The 19087-nt window shown below is 42.1% G+C and overlaps 1 protein-coding gene across 2 annotated transcripts; it reads right to left on the bottom strand.

Moving 5' to 3' along the window:
* Nucleotides 1–145: 145 nt before the first annotated feature.
* Dmac2l (distal membrane arm assembly component 2 like) lies at nt 146–19070 on the bottom strand. Of its 2 annotated transcripts, none has more exons than XM_052739672.1 (5): nt 18982–19070; nt 4582–4693; nt 2526–2734; nt 1836–2007; nt 146–1336 (listed from the first exon to the last, which is right to left on the bottom strand). In XM_052739672.1, the coding sequence occupies exons 2-5, from the start codon at nt 4686–4688 to the stop codon at nt 1222–1224; spliced, it is 603 nt and encodes a 200-aa protein (XP_052595632.1). In that variant the 5' UTR covers nt 4689–4693; nt 18982–19070; the 3' UTR covers nt 146–1221. The 2 variants fall into 2 exon arrangements, with proteins under 2 accessions (XP_052595632.1, XP_052595633.1); XM_052739673.1 differs by lacking the exon at nt 18982–19070 and adding an exon at nt 18714–18953.
* Nucleotides 19071–19087: the final 17 nt, after the last annotated feature.

Consider the following 19087-nt stretch of genomic DNA (forward strand, 5'->3'; position numbering starts at 1 on the left):
ATGCTCAATGGAAATTTGAGCAAACCTGCAAACCTCCTCTCCCATGTGGAATCAGCACATACCACACGAGACCATTCTACACGTCTTTTATCTTGTCTTTGTTTTTATTTACTATTTTCTGACTTGCAAATGACAGTGATATCTGTAATTTGCATTTTCCCATGAATTAGGGTGTTTTTTTTTTTTTATAAGCAGAGTTCTAAAACCAGCTGGAGTTCCCTTTTCCGCCTGAGAGTTGCACTGCAGAAGGTCATTCCTAGTCAAATTTATATTCAGCAACCTGATATCCAACCATGTATACAGAGACCTACACATGGATCAGCATAGAACTAACAATGATGGAATTACAGCTATTTCAGGTAAAAAATTAAAGACTAGTTTTTATCCCCTTATGACATTCTTTATTAGTGTTTTCTAGATATAAAATTCATTTTCATGTTTATATTTTTATGTCCCTTGAGTTCATAGGAGGTAGCATTCAAAATATTTGAGGGACAGCAAAATTTAGCTTTTAATCAGCACACTAACATTCTGTTTGAAGTAGATAGGGAGTAAGGACAGCCTGGTTCCTGCTTTGTTTTACCAGCAAAACTAGTTGGGTATAGACGAGAACCTGTGTTCAGTTCTATCCAGCAGTAGCCCAAGCTTAGAAGTAGGATGAATTAACCAGCACTCTTCATTCTGAGACAGGGTATTTTTAAAAAGTATGTCCTATTAGGAACACAGAAATGCAGGAGCTTGAGCAACGTGTGCAAATCCTGGGAAGTAATACAGCGTGCTGTTCTCAACACCACTCACAACTGTGTACAGCCGACTCCATCAATGAATCTGTAACTGAGCTTTCAGTTCTTCATAATCAGGCATCTACAGCAACATGCCTCAGTGCCTTTAAAGATGTAAATTATTATAATACAAAAAGAATATTTGCAATGCAGTTTAAAGATCTCTATGTCAATATCTACACCAAGCAATACATACAGTATACATGCCAATGAGGAAGACATGAGAATTAAAATGTTATGTCATATTTTTAAAAGTGATTCAATGTACATAATTTCTCACTTCCAACTAAGTAACTTTAGTGAGTCACTTTTAAATATTATTCTCTACTTCTCCATTATTAAAACACCTCCTTAGTTCTATTGGTGATTATGTAGTGTGTGTAGCTATTTAGTATGAGCAATTTCAAGTGACCCTTTGTACTGAAATCAGACACTCATTTTACTTCAGGTTTAATTTTAGTTCTAGAGAAGGCAGTGCTGTTTGAAAGACTTGGACAAGATTTTCTTTATCTTTGACTCCAGGAAGATCACTTAAGTACAAATACCTGAGGTTCCTGCAAACAGAGAAAAAAACAAAGTTACTTCAGTGTTGCCTTTTATGGCTGTAAAAATGAATTCAATTTATATGACGTTTAGGAAAAGTAACATGTAAAAGGTATTTACATCACCACATACCTTCCAAATGGCTTTTAGAGCAATAGTATTGGAAGGCTATTTTAAATGAAACTCATGTGAGACTTTAAAATTATCATTTTTCCTTATTTCATTGACATTTCTGAGTCTTTTTTATTTCTATACACATACAAAACAGCTACCCTTTGTACATAAATATTAAAAATAACACAAACAAACACTGCCCAAAGTTCTTAAAGGTACTCAAGTTTCTGTAAGAGGAAGAAGCCTTGAAGCAGCCAGATAAAACAGCTAGTTAAGAGATAAACGGTTTAGTCCTTTGGTTCCAGTGTTTCAAGCATCTCAAACTGCCTGCGATCCGAGATTACTGCTTCATATTCTGATTGTCCACCTCATCAAGTTCTGGCTTTGACCACTTACCTAAAATGTCGCAAGGCAATGATGCCGTTGTCTGTGACATTCCCACAGGCGATGATCTCCATTTCCAATAGGCTTTTTCGTAATTTTTCAAGTTGACTAAGCCTCTGCAAACAGTTATCTTCAACATAATGACACTTGCATAGTATGATTTTTTCAACATGCTCTAGGCCCTCTGGGGGGGAAACGCATTGTTTAAGAATCCATTTTACTATTACCATGACTAACAGTCCTTGGTTCACAGACAAGACTGTCCTGGCTTTGACCATTCTATGGAAACCCTGTTGACCATATGACATATTCCTTACACAGCGTGGGCTGGTGCAAGGGCCACTCTGAAGTCATATGCCCAGGTATTGGAAGAAAGAAATTCCCACATGAGCAGACGCTGTCTGGATTTATTAGTGTTATGTTACTGAGGGGCTCACAAAGACATAAGTTTGACTTAGATAGTCTGACCAAATCAAACAAGCTTTAAATTTTAAGTGAACAAAAGAACACAGAGAGATGCTCATAAGGGAGGAAGGTGCATATCACATGATCTCTATTTGCTTTGAAGATAAATATCTAACACAGGAATAAACAATCAATTTTACTGAAACACATGACCATGACTGTAAGAGTGAGCAAACTGTAACAAAACATTCACTGTAAACCACCTGCATGCCCTAAAAGCGAACGGCTGGGACTTACCCATGTGATCCAGTCCAACATCCATGATACAAGAATCGGTGGCATCAATTGCTTGAATCTTGTATCTGCCCTCAGAGCCTCCTGGGATGTGGTTGTAATCCTGTAGCCACTTCTGGTGGCCACAGTAGCGTACTTTGGCCCCACACCGAATTAGCCACTCAGATGCTGCCCTGTCAGGGCCAACATCCCTGATGCGTTCATAATCTACTCTGTTGACAAGAAAACAGAGGTAGTTCATGTCCCTTGCTGCTAGTTTCTTAGTTGTGTTCACCAATATAAAGATGGACCAGAAATCAATTTTTATTTCAAATGACTGAGAAGTAAATGTATTAATGGGAACTATGGAAAAAAACCAAACAAACTGTGGTTCTCTTTAGCGCTTTTTGCTTCCTTTTTCCTTTTTCTTTCTTGTGTGTGTGTGTGGTTTTTTTTTTTTTTTTTTTTTTTTGCTTTAGTTTTACTCTCTGGAAGCTCTAACAAGATATATCAATATAATTACCAACGTTTTGGAGGCAGAGTCTCACTGTGCCAGCCAGGCTAGCCTTGAACTCATGATCTTTTCCCCTTTGCCTGCTCAGTGGAGAGATTACAGGTATGTGCTCTCATACCGGACATGGTGGGATTTAATTTATTGTTTTGGTTCTGGGGCTTAAAGCCAGGTCTTCCCTATGTTAGGCAAGCATTCATATGTGTCATGGAGCTTGTGATAGGAGATCCCTATCACAATATAGTGACTATCTGGGGACCAGTTTTCATTACTGATAAAACATTAACAAGAAGCCAGGTATGGTGGCGCACTTTTAATCCCAGGAGAGGCAGCTGGATCTCTATGAGTTCGAAGCTAGCCCAGTCTATATATTGAGTTCCAGGACAGCCAGAGCTACATAGAGAGACTCTGTCTTAAACAAACAAACAAACAAACAATTAAAAAGGGAATAATTTTGAAACCATTTTCAAATTAGCTTCTTTGTACTATTTACTAATTTCTGCAATGCCTTTTTCTTTGCAGTCACAGGGTGAGGTTAAGCAATGAGTTTGTCATACCTGTTTCAATACAGTACTTCTATGAGTATGCCACATACTAAGTTTTTATTTTTTATTTATTCTAATTTATTTAAGTTTTTCTCTATGTAGTCCTGAGTATTCTGGAACTCACTTATATAGACCAGGCTGCCCTTGATTTCACAGAGATTCTCCTGTCTCTGTCTCTCAAGTGCTTGGATTAAAAGTGTGAGCCACCACATCTGGCTACACTAAGGTTTGCTTTTTGTTTTTTTGTTTTGTTTTGTTTTGTTTTGTTTTTGGTTTTTCGAGACAGGGTTTCTCTGTGTAGCTTTGCGCCTTTCCTGGATCTCACTTGGTAGCCCAGGCTGGCCTCGAACTCACAGAGATCCACCTGGCTCTGCCTCCCGAGGGCTGGGACTGAAGGCGTGTTTTAAACACCAGCGTTCTCCTAGCAGGACTCAAAACGCTAATAGCATTCCTTAAGAAGAATGAGAATGAGCTATTTCAAAGTGACATATACTGTTGAGTATAAAAAGAATAAAAATTCGTTTTGGATAATTTGAAGGGCAGCAATAGAAATAAGAATAAAATAAGAAAAAACCCACTTGGGACTGGAGAGATGGCTTACTGGGTAAGAGCACTTATTGCTCTTGTAGAGGACCTGGGTTCAGTTCCCAGCACCTACATGGCAGCTCACAAATGTCTGCAGCTCCAGGGAATGATGCCCTTCTAACCTCTGTGGGCACCAGGCACACATGTGGTGCACATCCGTACATGCAGCCAACACACATACACAGAAAGCAAAAATGAAAAAATCTTAAAAAATAAAAATACACTAACCTTCTGTAACCCAGACAAGCAATTTAATATTTTATAAGGTACTTTTCTGTTTGTGTTTTATTGTTTATAAAAAATTAGGATCATACTATGCATAATGTTCAAAAGAAAAATAATTTGAAACACAAGAAATAACCAACTAGCCAAAGAGCAATTTAGAACCTGTCCAGTTATAAAAATCCCCACATTTCTTCACTTAATTAGAGTCACTTACTTGTTAAACACTGTATTCAACCATTCCCAGAAGTATCTGGAGTCACATGACCGTGGGCTTGTCTTTAAGCTGCAGAGCTGCCTCGAAATTTTTCCAAACATCATCATTTGATCTAGACATACAAAACAGTACCCCCATGAACTCATCAATCAGAGCCCCACATCATTTGATCTAGACACACAAAACAGTACCCCCATGAACTCATCAACCAGAGCCCCACATCATTTGATCTAGACACACAAAACAGACCCTCATGAACTCATCAGCCAGAGTCCCACACATCTAGTAACTTATTCCACAGCTTCAGTGTCAATACTTGTACCGATAGTTCATGTTATTGACCAGTCACTACTGTCTCCAATTCTTGGATTTTGTTTGTTTCTTATTTGCTCAAAATGAGAGGTTGGGACTAGATGATGTCTAAGGTCCCTTCTATCTTAAATTTCATTGTTTGAACCTTAATTGTCTGCAGTGTTGCCCCTTAATGTTTATTTTTTTTAATATAACTATAGATTTGCTCAAACCAGCTCCACTTCCGATATACATTTCAAAAACAAAATGACAAACTATAGTCCCGTAAGGAACAATGTGACACAGTTACAGTGTTTCCATCCAAGTAGGGAAAGGAAAATAAAAGCAGGTCTATTTAGGATAAAGACACAAGTGGGTCACCAGAGCACAAACAAACCTACATCAGGCAGCTGAGAAGTCTGGGCAAGCAATTTTACTTCTCTGACCCTGGATTTTCTCATTTGTGAAAAGAGATGATTTGTTCAGATGATTTCCAGCCATGAGCTGAGAAAATAATTCCTGATTAAGTCTCAATTTATCTCAGTTCAAGTTCTCTAGTAGTGGGCCAGCTGTGAGGGTTGGAGTTGCAAGAAAAGTAAAATGTGGTCTCTATCCTTGAGGAAATTACAAGTTAGACCAGGTTGGAGTGGCCCAAGTCACCAAGTAGTTAAAATAAATGACAAGACTTGATACAAGCCTTGAAAGAGCTAAAATATGGATAGAGATGATTCAACAGACAAAAAAGCCAGGTAAGTTATGACAGGTTATAGGCCAAGGCAGGAAAGTAAGGCATGTTGTGGGTCGGTTTGGTTTGTCCACGAAGGTCAAGAAGAGAAGTGTCTGTTCCACCAGCTCACAGTTCAGGCTGCAGCCAGGCTATCTGGACCACGTTCTGCAGACAGCAGGGAGTCACTGAGATACCAGAACAGAGAACTGGCTGCGTTGAAGCTGTGCTCCAGGAAATTTACTCAGACAGCAGCATCAAGACCAAAGATCAAGTCAGATATGGTGACATGGTCCTATAACCCTAGCTACTTCAGAGGCTGAGGCAGGAGGCTCGCTTTAGCATAGGAATTGGAGGCTAACCTGAACAAAATAGCTACAGTCTGTTTCAAAATAAATAAATAAGTAAATACAGAACGGTACAGAAATAGCTAACAAGGGCTTTATAGGAAAGGGCTTAGCCACAGAAGGATACAATGGCAGAGCTAAGATTCCATATGGCTCAGTAAGGGACATTTAGAAATAAGAGCAAGAAGACCTGAAGATGATACTAAGCCTTGGTCCTGGATCACTGGCAGGATGGTGATGTCATTATCAGAAGCCAATAACAAGGATGGTTCAATGAGTAAAGTGCTTGCCCACAAGCGTGAGGACCTGAGTTCGGATCCCCAGCAGTCATGTAAAAAGCCTATTTGGCAGCATGCACCTATAATCCCAGTGGTGGGAGAGTAGGGACAGAAAGATCCCTCACTGGCCAGCCAGTCTACCCTAACTGGCGAGCTCCAGGATCAGTGTGAGAACCTCTAAGAAGTAAGGTAGAAATGTAACAGGGCCTCAGAACTTAGCACAACTGACCCCATGATGGAAATTCCACTCAGGCCATAAAACTCAGCACACAGACCGCACCACTAGCCAAAATGGAAACAAAGACCTAATCCATCAGAGTTCACAGTTATAGAGAAGTCTCTAAATATACCAACTTTGCTTTTTGGCTTCTGTCATTCCACTTCTGGCTAACTGTTCTTTTTAACTGAAGTATGTCAATAAAGGACATGGTGTTTGTGCTTAAAAGCTCACCCTGAGAAAGGCCTGGGGCTATACTGAGATCCTGAACACTCAGTGTAGTCACCAGTCAGCTAATAAAGACTTTCTATTGGCTTAAACTCATGTCTCTGGTGGACAGCCCACAACAGAAAGAGACTGAGGTCATTCAATGTTGACCCTGACCTCCACATGCAAACACACACATGTGAGCACAAACAGACACACACACATCACACATACACACTGATATAAGTAAACAGTGGGTCAGGGTTGTGGGCTCAGTTCTTTTTCCTTTTAATTTTTCCTAGTCTAAATAGGAAGTGTTGGCAGGACTCCTAAGGGAAGATGGCCAACATCATCATTGGAATCAGAGTCACAAAGTGTAAGAGCTGGAAGGAACTTAGGTCAGCTACATGAAACCTCTCCTTTAGAGATGAGGAAACTGAAGCCTTGATATTAAGTAACATGCTGACACTCTAAATCCTTTCTGGAACAAGGTGGGGCATTAATAAATGCATGGGTCTAAAGGAACTTGCTCAATGTTTCAGAGCTAATTCGTGTGAGTGTTGCATTTGAACCTAGTGCTCTTCCCTACCAGTCAGGGCTCTGGATGATTCTAGAACTCAAAAAGGGAGAAGAAGACTTAAAAAGTGCCTGAGTGGGAGCATTTGAAAGCCGAGGAAACAGTGGGATGTTGAGGCCTGATAACAGAATCTGGGGACCACCTGCTCTTCTCGGGCCTTTCCTTCCTCCTCTGGTCTTCCCCAACCCCTCCTTCTTTTTGATGGAATCTGGGGCCCACCTGCTCTTCTCACGACTCCTCTTCCTCCTCTGGTCTTCCCCAACCCCTCCTTCTTTTTGGCAGTGTTGGGAATTGATCACAGGACTGAGGACCCGTTAGGCAAGTACTCAACTATTCAACTGACAGTACCTCTCAGACTCCATCTTTATCTCCATGTTTCTACCATGGCTGTCTTCATCACCACAAATCTGCCTCCACTACATCCAGCAGTCTCAGCCTTGCCAGACTTTTGTTAAAGCTCTCTCCACCTACGTCCACCCTAACAACTCCTTTGTTGCCAATTTCACTTACAAATCTGGGCATTTTCATTCTCTACTCAGGCTATTCCCTCTATTAATTCCACCCCCAACTTCATCTGTCAAAATCTTACCCAACTTCTCATTTAAATGAGTGAATCCTACCTAGTCATTCATTCATTCATTCATAAATGCTCACTGAATGTTTGCTATACTCTGTACAAACCCATGGTGAGACAAAGCAGCAGCAAGAGGACAAAGGAAGATCCCATCCTGTCCTCATAGAATCCATGGTCTAATGGAGAAGACAGACGACAGGGAAACACAAGCACGAGCCAGTGTGGTACTTGGAGGCACGGACTGTGCGTGAAAGCCTAAAAGGGTGAGGAAGGATTCATACTAGAGATTTTTTTTTAGCAGAGTCTTAAACAGTGATTAAGAGTTTTCAAGCAGTCTGTGATGACTCCTTTAATCCCAGCACTTGGAGGGCAGAGGCAGGAGATCTCCGTGAGTTCAAGGCCAGCCTGGTCTACCTAGTGAGCTCCACCCATGACTACATAGTGAGACCCTGTCTCACAAACTGAAAGAGAGTTTTCCGTGAAGAAGATTAAGTGGGGAGAGGAGCAGGCAGGGCTAAAAGAGGAACAAGGACTACTTATTTCCATTTTTTCCACATGATGCAAAAGTTTACCAGTATCTGTTGATGAGCAGTCTTCAGTGGCCAGCTACCCATGTGCAAAAGTCAAGCCAGAGATTCTGTTACTCAGCCAATGGAACAGCACTCTGAGCCCTCAACACTTCTGCTGGAGTCATTTTGGTTCATTTTTTAATCCAGCTCAAATAAAAGTAAGGCCAGCTTTATTTCAGCTATGATTTCTAAAAACATTAGATGTTATCCTTATACCGAGTTGTAGTAAAACTTAAATTTATGTACAGAAATAAAGACTTAAAATTTGGTGAGTTTTTACATTTTCAACTTCAGCTTTGCTGACTGACATCTGAGAACACTTCCTGCTTGAAAACTAAGCAGCAAACAGTGGGGATGCTTTCTACATGGAAAGAGGAGACCTCTGGTGGTGAGCTGGTATATGTGACACCAGTAAGTTAAACCAGTTAAAAGCAGGTAAGAAAATTGGTGTTGCTATATGACTGATGCAATAAATAATTGAGAAATTTAAATTATAAAAAGGAAACACACTTCTGTTTACTATCAGAAGAAGCCCTAATTTTATAAGTGTTTCTAAAATTTACACACACACACACACACACACAGTTTTCTAAGTAGATTTGATAGCACTTCCTCATTTGCATAAAGTGAATATTTTAAAGGTGGACTTTTGATTATTATATTAAATGCATTCCTGAGTAGGCTATCAATTGATGGCTAGTTTGTTGGCCAAAGAGTGAATTAGTTCTTGACAGTGGTGGTGTGGAGAGAGGGTGGACCATCAGAATGGGTAAGTTTTCCCTTAAATACAACTCTATTCCACTGTAAACTAACTACTCATAGTTGACTACTTGGGGTCTGAATTAAGTGAAACTGACTGAGTAATCTGTTAGGAGGTAGAAGCAAAGGTCCCCCAACCATTCCTGGGACATCACAGGATATTCACCAAACTAACTCTTTATAGGCTCTTGCTGAGGAGCATGGGGTCAGTAATACAAATGTCTCTAATCACAGATATTACAGAGTGTATGAATGAAAGGTAAATTCTTATTTGAAATTACTGAAACAAACTATTGTATAGATCTTCAAATAAGGCAAGCAGAGAATAGCTCGTATATTCTTTCATCCTCCTAAAGTAAGTAGTACACACTCAAAATCACAGACTAGTTAAAAGATAAACAAAGGAAGACAAAAGGTATAACTACAGGCCAGACGGCCCACAGACTTCTAATCACAGCCCACCCCCTCTATAATTGTGTAGTCAATGTAGTATTAAATCAACACTATCCTTTTGTCTTGACTTTCTTTCTCCAGGACCTGGAACTACAGGTCTTGTTCATCCTCATGCTCTACCACCAAGCTGTCCCCCCAGCAAATCAAATGTACCTTCCACAAACCAAGTCATCCCTACTATTCATGGATCAGAATGGTTAAGACAAAACAGTAGCAACATCTAAGGCTGCTGACAATGAGGAGAAACTGGACCACTCAAACCCTGGTACAGTTACTTTGGAAATCATTTGGTGGTTATTTAGACAAACTTTTAAATATGACTTAGCACGCAGACTCTTGAGCATTTATCCTAGAGAAAACAGGTTTGTACAAAAAGCTGCACAATAACGTTCACAACATTTATGATGCAAAAACTGCAGATATCTCGGGTGTCTTTCGTGGGGGAATGGTTGGCTATAATGCTTAGTACAGACATTACTGAAAACTACTCAGGATTAAAAGGAATACACCACAAGGAACAATGTGGATGACTGTCAAAGGATTATATGTAAGGCCAATCCCAAAGCTTGTGTGCTATATAGTTACACTTGCACAGCCTTTTATTAAAGTTTTATTATTTTTATGTATTTGTGTGTGCCTGAAGAGGCCAGAACACTAGGTCTTCTGCAACTGCAGTTATAGGTGGCCATGGGCCTCCCGATGTAGGTTTTGGTAACTGAACCCTGGTCCTCTGCAAAAGAGGTGTAATAACTATTCTTGGTTGTCAACTTGACTACAACTGAAATTAACTAAAACCCAAGCAGCTGGGCACACCTGTGAAGGATTTTTCTTATTCAGATCATCTGAAATGTGAAGACTAATTTCTAATACAGATCTTTTGTGGTGGGAAGATCCACCTTTAATCTGGGCCACACCTTCTTGTGGCAGCCTATATAAAGGACATGAAAGAAGGAAGCTCTCTTTGTCTGCTTGCTCTCTCTCTCACTAGCAAGTCCATTCCTTCACTGGCCTTAGTGTCTACTTCTCCAGAATTCTGGTGTATACTGAAGCCCAGCTGAGACATCCAGCCTCGTGGACTAAACAGCTACTGGATTCTTTGACCTTCCATTGGTAGACAACCATTGCTGGATTAGCTGGACCACAGCCTTTATGCTATTTTAATAATCCCCCCCCCATGCATATATATTCATTTAATAAGTTCTGTTCTTCTAGAGAACCCTGACTAATACAAGCAGTAAGTGCTCTTAAGTATCAAGCTATCTCTCCAGCCCCTGTATAATATTCTTAAAATGACAAAATTATGGAAAGGAAGAATGATAGGAGGGTTATCAGGGGAAGTTGTGGTCAAAAAGGATGTCTGGAAGGATCCTTGTGATGCAACTGTTATCTTGATTATGATGGTGGGCATAAACCTCTACATCAGTGATGATAATTTATAGAACTACACACAGAAATGTAACACTGGGGACATCTGAGGGAATATGTCAATTGCCAGTATGATATTGTACTACAGCTTACAAGATTTTATCACTGGGGGAGATGGACAAAATGAAGTGATGGCTAATCCTAGTTGTCCACTTGATTGCATCTGACTCTAAAGCCCAAGTTCTTGGGCACTGCAGTAAGGGATTTCCTTTGGATTATTTGAAGCAGGAAGACTCACCCTAAATCTGGGCTTTATCTTCTTGTGGCAGCCCACAAAAAAGGACATAGAAGGAAACTGTTTTTTGCTTTCTTTCCCTCACTCTTGATAGCAAGTTCATCTATCTTGAAGGACATTCACACACACACACACACACACACACACACACACACACACACACACACACACATCTATTTGTTCTGTTTCTTTAGAGAGCACTGACTAATACAGATTGTGATACCATGAGTGGTTCTAGAGAAATGGAATCATAAGGATGAGTTTTTCTAGTAGGCTTGGTGGTTTCTGGAGCTGGCTTTCCAACTTGCCAAAACCTACAGTAACTGAAGGTTTTCCTAGTAGCATGCAAAACACTCCAAGTCCATGGTGTGAACCATTTAAAGAACTTACTGAGATAAGTGCATTTGATGATTCTGATTCACCTTTTGTGAGGAGCAAGGAATTTAGTGACTCTCTACTTAAAAAAAATACTATTTGCAAAAAAAGAAAGAAAATGACAATGCTGGCTGGTTGCTTTTGGTATCTCTGGAGAATGTTGTAAAATATTATTTTAAGATGTGTTACATTTTGTTGCCTGTCTAAAACACCCAATGGTCTAATAAAGAGCTGAATGGCCAATAGTGAGGCAGGAGAAAGAATAAGTGGGGCTGGCAGGCACAGAGAATAAATAGAAGGAGAAATCTGAGAGGAAAATAAGAGAAAGCAAGAGAACAAGGAGAGGAGGATGCTAGGGCCCAGCCACCCAGCCACACAGCTAGCTAAGGAGTAAAAGTAAGATATATAGAAGTAAGAAAGGGAAAAGCCCAGGGGCAAACAATAGACAGGATAAATTTAAAGTTGGCAAGAAATAAGCCAAGCTAAGGCCAGGCATTTATAAGCAAGAAAAAGCCTCTGTGTGATTTATTTGGGAACTGGGTGGCAGACCCCCCCAAAAAGCCAAAAGAGTGAAAAACAACCAACTACAGGAGAAGAATGAGCTCAGTGACAGAATTAATGAGATGCACATAAGCAATCTAAAAACTTCTAAGTGTACACTGGAAGAGAAGCGACCTCAAGTTGCTGAAAATCAAATACAAATCCTCATTATAAAACTGGCTGAATTACAGTGAAAATTCCAATCCCTGCCTCAAAAGGTGTGGCAATTAAAGTAAGACACTGATTGGTAGGAGTGGGATCCTGTACCTTGGGAAGAAAATGGGTGGGAGGATCCTTATGAGGCCAAGAACTTTGAACCCTCAGACTCTGAAGGGTTTGTGTCATTTGAGGAAGAAGTTTCTCTACCCTTGGCAGAGGATGCATCCCTACCTCAAACCCCTGAAGGACTGCCCTCTCTACCCATGTCTGAGGGAATAAACCCTTCATTTGTCTGCTGAACTGGCAGTGGCCTTTTCTGAAGGAGTGCCAAGCAAGACAACATAGATGTCCCTCAGTGCTCACCAACAGTTCCCTCTGTATCTATAACCAGATGCAAGGCTAAGCGGGCTCCTTGGGGTGAGAAAGAAAGTGCAAGCCTTGAGGAAGTGTGCTATACCCCTAAAGAGCTTAATAAGTTTGCCAATTCATTCAAGCAAAAATTTGGGGAAATTATATGGGAATGAACTTTTAAAATATGGGATAATGGTGGAAGGAACCTAAAACTGGATCAGGCTGAGTTTATAGATACAGAGCCACTGAGTGGAGATTCTAGGTTTAATGTGGAAGTTCACACAGCTTCAAGAAATGTCTTAAGTTAAATTGGTTGGCTGGAGAGCTTGTCAAAAGATGGCCTATAGAAAAGGAGCTGCAGACATCTGACATTCTTCGGCTTTACGTTGATGAAGGGATTCTAAGGCTCAGGGGAATTGGAATGCTGGAATGGGTACATGTAAAACCCAGTTCACTACAATGGGAGGGTCCAGAAGACATGCCCTTCAATAATCCTATGAAACTGAAAATGATAGGCGTGGTACCAGCACCTTGAAGAGCTTTGTTCTTCTTGCTCTTCTCCTTGTGCCAGACACTGCTGCTCAATTGAAGTAAATGTGATAGGTTTGAGTCCTGGATTAGCAGGGGTCATGTGGCAGCATTAATCACCAAAGGTAAAATGAGTATAGTTACTGTAATGGACAGCAGAGGCCTGACCCATATGGACCTTTGGTACTGGCAAGAAGCCTAAGTTTTCGTTTGACCTCCATAATCAGAAAAACTCCAGAACAAAAGAAAGGAAGGCTACACTGTAGCACAGCAACAGGGACTCTGGGTGCCAACCAATTTCCAGACTCTGTCCAGTGCAGAGATCCAGAACTCCAGAAAGGAAGGCCAGGTCTCCCCGAGAAAGGACCTTGACCCCAAACTGGAACTTTAAACTTTTGAAAATGTTAAAGACTGAAGGACTCTCTTCTAAGTTTATTTCTTTAAGTCCCCTCCTCCCACAAGCAAAGGGATGGAAGGCTGGTACAACGGTCCCCATTTGATAGAAGGAAAGATGAGCTTAGCATCCCATATGCTTTTGTGGCCCACATGCACAGTAATGGTTAAACTGGTGCTGCGTGGCCCCTTGTTGCCTGGGTGAAGGTCCAGATTCTTTTCACTCATCCCCAGAGCCAGCTGGAAATGGATTAATGCAAGAGTTATGGAAATGGGTATGGCTATCACTGTCCAGGGAAAGGGCTTGGTCTTGATCCAGAGATGGGGTAAGCAACCAACTTGAGTCTCTAGTGCTCTTCATGTTGCAACTTCAGGAAAACGTTGAGCATCCTTACTCCCATCCTGGGCAGTGCTAAGAAGTAGGTGAGGGCCTTCCACATTTGAGCTGAACTCTCATTGCAGGGGGCTCCACTCGACATGGGCTGTCCCACCCCTTGGCAGGTCTGGCCCAGCAGCAGAGACACCAGGGTGCCACACTGCTGTAGCTGACACCATCTTATATCTACTGACTATGGGACTTTTAAAGCTATTCTTAGGGGCTAGAAAGATGGTTCTGCAGTTAAGAGCACTGGTTGCTTGTAGTAGAATATTATGTTAAGGTGTGTTACTTTTGTTTATGTTGCATTTGTTTAACTCTGTGAACCTGTGGTTTGTGCCTGTGTAAAACACATGATGGTCTAATAAAGAACTGAATGGCCATTGGCAAGGCAGGAGAGAGATAGGTGGAGCTGGCAGGCAGAGAGAATATACAGAAGGAGAAATCTGGGAGAAAAGAGTAAGAAAGATGGAGGAGTAAAGAAAAAAGAAGTATCCAGAGAAGGAGGACGACTCCAGGGCCAGCCAGCCAGGTACACAGCAAGCCATGGAGTAAGAGTAAGATTCACAGAAGTAAGAGAATGGGAAAAGCCCAGAGGCAAAAGGCAGATGGGATAATTTAAGAAAAGCTGACTAGAAACTAAGCCAAGCTAAGGCCGGGCATTCATAAGTAAGAAAAAGCCTCTGTGTGCAATTTATTTGGGAGCTGGGTGGCAGGCCCCCCCCAAAGAGCCCAAAAACCTCAACAAAAGTTGCTCTTTAAGTCAGGCGGTGGTGGCGCACGCCTTTAGTCCCAGCACTCGAGAGGCAGAGCCAGGCGGATCTCTGTGAGTTCGAGGCCAGCCTGGGCTACCAAGTGAGTTCCAGGAAAGGCGCAAAGCTACACAGAGAAACCCTATCTTGAAAAAAAAAAAAAAGTTGCTCTTTAAGAGAATTCATGTTTGATTCCTAGAACCCATATGGCAGCTTATGAGCACTTGAAACTCAGTTCCAGGAGATCCAATGCCCTCTTCTGGCCTCCATAGGCACTAGGCACACACATGGTATATAAACATACATGCAGGCAAAACACTCACACACATGAAAGTTATACATTCTATATTGTGGTATTAATAGTAATGGCTAGAGAGATGGCTCAGAGGTTAAGAGCACTGGCTGCTCTTCCAGGTCCTGAGTTCAATTCCCAGCAACCACATGGTGACACATAACCATCTACAATGAGATCTGATGCCCTCTTCTGGCCTGCAGGCAAACATGCAAACAGAACATTGTATACATAATAAATAAATCTTAAAAAAAAAAGTAACATGGCATCTTGGGAACAAGAATGGGAAGTTTATGGTTTAATAGTGATGTGTTTGTGTCAAGTTGACAAGAGGTCATTGTCTTAGTTTTTGGTCAAACTGACACTAGCTAGAGTCATCTGGGGAGAGGTAATTTCAATTGAGAAAATTTCTCCATATGACGGAGTGTGGGGCATTTTCTTGATTGATGATGTGGAAGGGCCAAGCCCACTGTATGTGGTACCACCCCTGGGTAGGTGGTCTTGAGGTATACAAGAAACCAAACTGAGCAAGCCAGTAAGCAGCACTCCTCCATGGCCTCAGCTTCAGTTCCTGCTGACATCCCTTCACGATGCACTATAAGCTGTGAGATGAAATAAATCCTTTCCTTCTAAGTTTCTTTTGGTCGTGGTATTTATCACAGCAATAAAAAGCAAAGTAGGACACATGGGCTCTCAATTAGTTCTTACAACTGCATGAGAACCTACAATCACCATAAAATAGCACACGGAACTTATATACAACAACAGTGGTTTGAAAGAAAATGGCCCTCAAAGGGAGTGGAGCGTGTCACTGTGGAGGCTGGATCTGAGGTTTCATATAAGCTCAAGAAACGAACCCGTGTCTCAGTCAACTTCCTGCTGCCTGCATATCAAGATGTAGCCAGCACCATGTCTGTCTGCATGCCATCATGCTCCCAGTTATGATGATAATGGACCGAACTTCTGAAAATGTAAGCCACCTCAATTAAATGTTTCCCTTTATAAGAGTTGTGGTGGTCATGGTGTCTCTTCACAGCAATACAAAACCCTAACTACGACAGATGTTGGTACTAGGAGTGGGGTATTGGTGTCAAAGGCCTGACCATGTTTTTATTTGGAGGAATTTGGACTTTGGTACTTTGGGTTATGAAAGCAGTGAATGCTTTAAGCACTGCTTAATGGGCCATACTAGTAGGAGCATGGAAGACAGTGGTACTAAGAGTTATTTGAACTGTGGGGGGCTGGCTCAAGAAGTTTCAGAGAAGAATTTTAGTTTGTTGTCTAGAGATCATTCTTGTGATATTTTGGTGAAGAAAGTGGCTGCTTTTTGCCCTTGTCTAAAAAGTTTGCCTGAGGCTACAATAAAGAGTTTTGGATCAATTCTTTTGGCAGAGAAAATCTCAAAACAGCCTAGTATAGACTCTGTCATGTGGTTATTAGTGGTAGCTCTAATAAAGATGTATAATGAAAAGGAGAAAGCTGAGCAGGGTAAATTACAAAATATAAATTTAAGGTGAAAAGGAACACCAAAAGGTGGTATGGAACTAAGTCCTGTGTTCAAGGAGATAAACAGATTAAGAAATGGAATATAGGGAGTGGTGACCTCAGGGCAAGATCCCACCCAGTTAATTTTCCAACTTGTGAAAAAGCTTAGAACCTTTAATCCCAGCACTCAGAAGACAGAGGCTTTTGAATCGTTGAGTTTGAGGCCAGCCTGGTCTACAGCGTAAATTCCAAAACAGCCAAGCTTAGGTAGTGAAGGAAAGAAAGTGGGTGAAGATATAACTGAATAAGGGAGTCATGCTCCAGCCCCAGCAAGCAATGAACTTGGCAGCTTTGGTGACATGGTTCTGGCTTTAGAGTCAAGGACAGAAGAAAGGCATTATGGAACCTTCCTCCAAGACTAAGGAAAGCTACTGAGGCCAGGCATGTGTCAGGGGTGTCTTTGAAGGGAGGACTAGAGAGGCCACCAGGCGAAGTTGCGCAGAGCCAAAAGGAGTTGGAGATCTAAAGAGCACTTTGACAACAGACATGGAGATGCAGATTTTGGGGTCTTCCCAGCTGACTTTTGGTCTTGCTTTGGTCCAGTATTTCCTCACCATGCTCCCTTCCCTATGTTCTGGAATGGTAATGTATATCCTGTACCATTTTATGTTGGAAGTATGTGATCTGCTTTTTGATTTTACAGGTGATTACAGTTAAGAGATTGCATGAATCTCAGAAGTGACTTTGAACTTTAGACTTCTAAATATGTTTATAAACTGTTATAGACTATGGAGACTTTTGAAGTTAAACTGAGTGCATTTTTGCATCATGATATGGCTACAAGTTTTTGGGGGCCAGGGAGTGGACTATGGTGGTTTGAAAGAAAATGGCTTTCAAAGGGAGTAGCATTATTAGGAAGTGTGGCCTTGTTGGAGTAGATGTGGTCTTCTTGGAGGAAGTGTGTCACTATAGAGGTAGGATTTGAGGTTTCATAAAAGCTCAAGAAACTGCCCAGCGTCTCAGTCTACTTCCTGTTGCCTACATATCAAGATGCAGCCAGCACCATGTCTTCCTGCATGCGCCATGCTCCTGGCTATGATGATGATAATGGACTAGCCCTCTGAAAATGTAAGCCACCTCAATTAAATGTTTTCCTTTATAAGAGTTGTGGTGGTCATGGTGTCTCTTCACAGCAATAGAAACCCCTAAGACACCCAACTATCAATGCTATTCACCTGTGATGAAATAAACAGGGAACACTGTTTCCTCCCCACCAATGAGACAAAATGTCTAGTACTGCTCATGAGATAAATCATTCAAGCATAATAAAAAGCTGATGCTGCCGGGCGGTGGTGGCGCACGCCTTTAATCCCAGCACTCGGGAGGCAGAGGCCGGCGGATCTCTGTGAGTTCGAGGCCAGCCTGGGCTACCAAGTGAGTCCCAGGAAAGGCGCAAAGCTACACAGAGAAACCCTGTCTCGAAAAACCAAAAAAAAAAAAAAAAAGCTGATGCTTTGCTGAGTTCAATGTTTGATGAATAGTCTCATATACATTATTATCTGCTCAACAGCAACAACAGAAGACTGTGTGAGGCAGGGATGATAAGATTTCCCTGAGCCTGCACCACTTACTGGAACCAAACCAACAAGTCCTTCCGGCAATAGTTCTATCATTCTGTCTTGGTCCTGTTAAGCTGTTCTAACCCTAAAAACAAAGAACTACCATCAAGCAGAGAATGGGAATTACACTGGTATGGTGACAACGAACCACACATTTTTACAGAGTTATAAGGTCCTTAGGTGATTACATAGGTCTCAGTAGAGGAAACACAGTAAAGTGACCTGCTCCGTGAGTTCTAACACATAAACATTTATCTTGGTCCAGTGATTAAGACAGGGTTGGGACTGGAGAGAAGGATCCGTGATTAAGATTGCTAACTAGTCTCGCCTGAGGACCTCGGTTTGGTTCCCAGCGCCCACATGGTGGCTTACAATCACCCAGCACTTCCAGTTCCAGGGGATCCTTGATTCCCTTTTCTGGTCTCTGCGGGCTCCTGAGCACACGTGTTGCACATAAATCCATGCAGGCACATTCACACACATACTCACAAATAAGTCAATCTTTAAAAAATTAAAATAAAATAAAATAAAATAAAAACACTAAATGATGAGAGGGACCGAGCTGTCTACTTTCACCCAGCACCCAGCTCAGCGCCCGCTATTTACAAGCTGAGTCAGTAGTCGCATGGTGGTGGTGACAGAGAGCGGCAGGAGGAGGCTCAGCTGCCAGTCCCCGGCTCCGGGGCCAGGGCGTCGCCAACCGACCAGGGGGCCATGGCCAAAGGAGAGGCCGCGGGAGCCAGAGGTCACCCCGCCACGCACGGCCTTCTCTGGCAGCCCAGCGCAGGCGTCGGGTCGAGCCAGCGCTCGCCCAAGGCCCGGGAGAGCGGAACCACCACCCGGTCCCCGCCTGCGCCTTCGCTTCTCTACTCACGACGCGCGGCGGCGTCCCTGCGTCTGGCCGGCCCTTCGCCCTCTGGCTTTTCCCTCCGCCGCGTCCGCCCATTGGCCAGCCGCGGCCACGCCCACGGAAGGCAAAA

The sequence above is a fragment of the Peromyscus californicus genome, unplaced genomic scaffold (assembly GCF_007827085.1).
Source record: "Peromyscus californicus insignis strain IS unplaced genomic scaffold, ASM782708v3 Scaffold_15__1_contigs__length_86483966, whole genome shotgun sequence".
Lineage (NCBI taxonomy): Eukaryota > Metazoa > Chordata > Mammalia > Rodentia > Cricetidae > Peromyscus > Peromyscus californicus.